Raw genomic sequence first — 4,041 nt, 5'->3', positions numbered from 1 at the left:
TAGGGTTCTTCCTTGTATCGCCTCGGAGCGAAACGAGGGGGTCGAGTCGAGCTTTGCTCTACACGGGAGTGGAGTTACTTTTTCTTTAGAACATGGAGTGGAGTTCCTTGGCGAGTCCATGCTCGTGGGGTCCTTACCACCGACCACTATCTTTTGCCCCTGGCGCGCCGCGCAGCACCATGATCCCATTGCAACGAAGCATTTCACTTTTCCCTACCCTACCCTACCCTTATAAGCTTCGGTCCGGTCGCACTCGTCTCGGAATCAGAACCAAAACCCCACCACGCGCACGCTCGATCGTTAGCTCTCCGACTCCCCGCGCTCCCCCGCGACTACGCCAAGCGATCATTTTCCTAGCGCCGCGAAGTCTTCTCCGCGCGCATGGACGCGTCGAGCGCGAGCGGCGAGAGTGGAAGCGGAGGCGGTCGCGGGACTGGCAGGAGGTGGAAGGGGAAGGGGGTGACGCCGATACAGGCGCGGCGGCAGCAGCTGCTGGCGCCGGTCTTCGAGGACGCGTCCGCGGCATTGCTGCGCCCGCTCAGGAAGATCGGGAGGAGCCCCGACCGCCTCCACCGGACCACGTCGTCGCTCTCCACTTCCTCGTCGTCGGCCCCGGCCTCGCCTCGGTCTTTCCCGGCTTCCGACGCCGCCGCGCCTTCCGCGCGGCACATCTTCCCCTTCGCGTATGAGCCCTCGGCGACGACGGCGCGCGAGAGCCCGCAGCTTCTCCGGCAGTACTCCAGCATGTCCCAACCTGCAGCGTCGTCGCCGCAGCAGCAGCCGCCTTTGCGGCACCAGCAGATGATCTCGTTCGGCGGGTCGCCTCCGTGCGCGACCCATTCGTTCTTCATGCCAGCCGAGAGCGCGCAGCAGCAACAGCATCTGGTGCGGTACTGGAGCGAGGCGCTGAACCTGAGCCCCCGCGGCGGCCTGGCCGGCATGCCGCCTTCGCTGTACCAGCAGCTGCTGCGGGCGCCGCCACCGCCGCAGAAACTGTACCGCGGCGTGCGGCAGCGGCACTGGGGCAAGTGGGTGGCGGAGATCCGCCTGCCACGGAATCGCACGCGGCTGTGGCTCGGCACGTTCGACACCGCCGAGGACGCCGCCATGGCCTACGACCGCGAGGCCTTCAAGCTCCGTGGCGAGAACGCGCGGCTCAACTTCCCCGATCGGTTCCTCGGGAAGGGCCGCGCAGGAGGGAGCGGCCGCACCAGCGCCGCCAGCTCCGCTGTCACCTCAGTCGCCACCGGCACCGGCACCGCTTCCTGCTCGTCGTCATCGTCGTCGCCTCCCCAAACTTCTGACGAGGCGGCGGCCAACACGCAGCAAGCTCCGCGGCAGCGGGAACAGCAGCACGCAGAAGAATGGTCCACGCTTGGAAATCAACCACAGCATCCACCCCCAACGACTATTCCCCAGGACGGCGGCTCTCGCGACGCGGCTACGCCCTACTCGGCCGAAATGTTTCACTCGTCGGCGCCATCCGGCGGCATGTGGGTTCAGGCCGACGAGTCATGGTTCAACGCATGGGGCCCTGGCAGCTCCTTCTGGGACTACGAGATGGACGACAGCGCCCGCGGCCTCTTCATTCACCATCCTCGCTTCTCCGGTGACGATGCCGGCATGTCGCATTCTGGCGCACAAGAAACACCACCGGCGACGGCAGCAGCAGGGACGTCCGACACACCATGCGATGACGTCCTGGTAACCTCTTCAGCTCCTCCTCCAGAAACATACCAGGCTCCAAACTTCATGTGAAAGGTCTAAACGTTCAAAGTTTGAACACCTTGGTGATCGATCCCGAGTAGAATTAGGACAGAGATGCACGCAGAGGTTGCGGTTTTTAAGACAACTTCTCCGGCATCACGCACTTACACATCACAGCATTGTTTCAGATTCAGAAGCCATCTGGCCACACATTTATTTCCCATACTTTTCTTCTCGAAACCACTAGGGAATCCTGTATATTGGCTGCAAATTTTTGGCCAGCTTGACGTATGGGGTGACCTGTCAATCTCCTCCATTTACACATTTTAGCATATGTTGAATGTCTTAGATAGTTGGTGTAGTCTTCGAAGTTTGTTTGCTGCAAACCTCATCGTTTCATACTTCTATGTGATGATGGCTCATATGATTAGGTATCTATGCGTGTACGATTTGTCATTGTACTTTGCTTTGAAACATTCCAGCTATTAATTGTTCAGCTATGCTAAGTTGCTTGTTCATCTTCAACCTTAGGTACGTTTTCTTTGCTTCTGGGTCAGTATGAGGCCGTTTGTGTTTGATTAGGGTTCTGAACCTATTACAAAGACATGATATGTTATTAGACTTGACAAATCACAAATTACCTTAAACCAATTGGTTTGTAATTAAATCACATAAATGGCTGTTAAAAAGACTAATTTCTCAGTCGAATGTGCTACTTCTGGTCGGATCCGTCATTTGCTTATTTCTTCGTTCCTTATTCCTGTATTATAGCCCACTTCATGGGATCTCCACTAGGGCTAGTGATAGGTATCAGGGTGTCCTCATCTTTTGGTAAGAGGGATAACTCTCGATTTAGTGAAGATGGCTTTGACGATCCTACTGCAAGTACATGATAAATTTTGGGTTGTAGCAATAGCTATTCCAAGTCAAGAGGGTTATTGACGATGTCGGAATATTTCATTTTCCTCAAGAAGGTGATCAGTCAAAGTATTTAATAGTTATATAAGGACACTGTTTTTTCTACTCTCGGGTGTACTACACCCGAGTTAGCCAAAAAGTTCAATAAAGTTTATCAAACGAAATCCAAAAAAATTGAAATTTTGCTACATCAAACTTAATCATATGATTGAGGTACCTGCCAAGTTTCATTCAAAAATAACATCCGTGGAGCTCTCACCGAAAAAAACAAAATCGCTGCTGAAAGTTTTGCGCATTGTTTGAGCAGTGATTTTGTTATTTTTAGTGAGAGCTCCCCGGATGTTATTTTTAGAAGAAATTTTGCAAGAACCTCACACAGCTGATCATGTTTAATGTCCCAAACTTTCAGATTTTTTGAATAATGTTTGATCATCATTTTCAATGTTTTGCTAACACCCGAGAGAAGCCACTACTATCCGTTATGACTGGATTTTCTACTCTCGAGTGTACTACACCCGAGTTAGCCAAAATGTTCAAAAAATTTATCAAACGAAATCCAACAATCTGAAATTTTGCTATATCAAACTTTATCATATGACTGAGGTACCTGCCAAGTTTCATCGAAAAATAACATCCGTGGAGCTCTCATCGAAAAAAAAATTGCTGCTGAAAGTTTTGCGCATTGTTTGAGCAGTGATTTTGTTATTTTTGGTGAGAGCTCCCCGGATGTTATTTTTAGAAGAAATTTTCCATGAACCTTACACAGCTGATCATCTTTAATGTCCCAAAATTTCAGATTTTTTGCTAACTCGGGTGTACTACACCCGAGAGTAGCCACTACTTTCTAGTATATAAGAGACTGGATTTTCTACTCTCTGGTGTACGACACCCGAGTTAGCCAAAAAGTTCAAAAAAGTTGATCAAACGAAATCCAAAAAATCTGAAATTCTGCTACATCAAACTTTATCATATGATTGAGGTACCTGCCAAGTTTCATCGAAAAATAACATCCGTGGAGCTCTCAAAAAAAAAAAATCGCTGGTGAAAGTTTTGCGCATTGTTTGAGCAGTGATTTTGTTATTTTTGGTGAGAGCTCCCCGGATGTTATGTTTAGAAGAAATTTTGCAAGAACCTCACACGGCTGATCATGTTTAATGTCCCAAAATTTCAGATTTTTTGAATAATGTTTGATCATGATTTTTCCATGTATGATGGATGTGAGACAAGTATGATGGATATAAGCCTTCCCCAAACTTTAGGGCGAAGATATGAGACAAGTATGATGGACATGAACAAGAGAGACTTATGACACAATATAGATAATAAGATGTTTGCATGCTAAATGTAGCTATGTGGCGTAAGCATATCACTATGGTGCATGATGTCTACTACTCAACTTTATTCTTGTAGACGTTG

The 4,041-nt window shown here is 49.6% G+C and overlaps 1 protein-coding gene across 1 annotated transcript; it reads left to right on the top strand.

The window, feature by feature from the left end:
- The first annotated feature begins 282 nt into the window (after positions 1-282).
- On the top strand, positions 283-2,213 carry LOC123430566 (ethylene-responsive transcription factor ERF053-like). The gene has a single exon (XM_045114425.1). The coding sequence runs from the start codon at positions 382-384 to the stop codon at positions 1,756-1,758; it is 1,377 nt and encodes a 458-aa protein (XP_044970360.1). The 5' UTR covers positions 283-381; the 3' UTR covers positions 1,759-2,213.
- The last annotated feature ends 1,828 nt before the right edge of the window (positions 2,214-4,041 follow it).

Source organism: Hordeum vulgare, chromosome 2H (genome assembly GCF_904849725.1).
Source record: "Hordeum vulgare subsp. vulgare chromosome 2H, MorexV3_pseudomolecules_assembly, whole genome shotgun sequence".
Taxonomy (NCBI): domain Eukaryota; kingdom Viridiplantae; phylum Streptophyta; class Magnoliopsida; order Poales; family Poaceae; genus Hordeum; species Hordeum vulgare.
The sequence above is the reverse complement of the archived record's forward strand: the minus strand, read 5'-3'. Positions and strand labels throughout refer to the sequence as shown.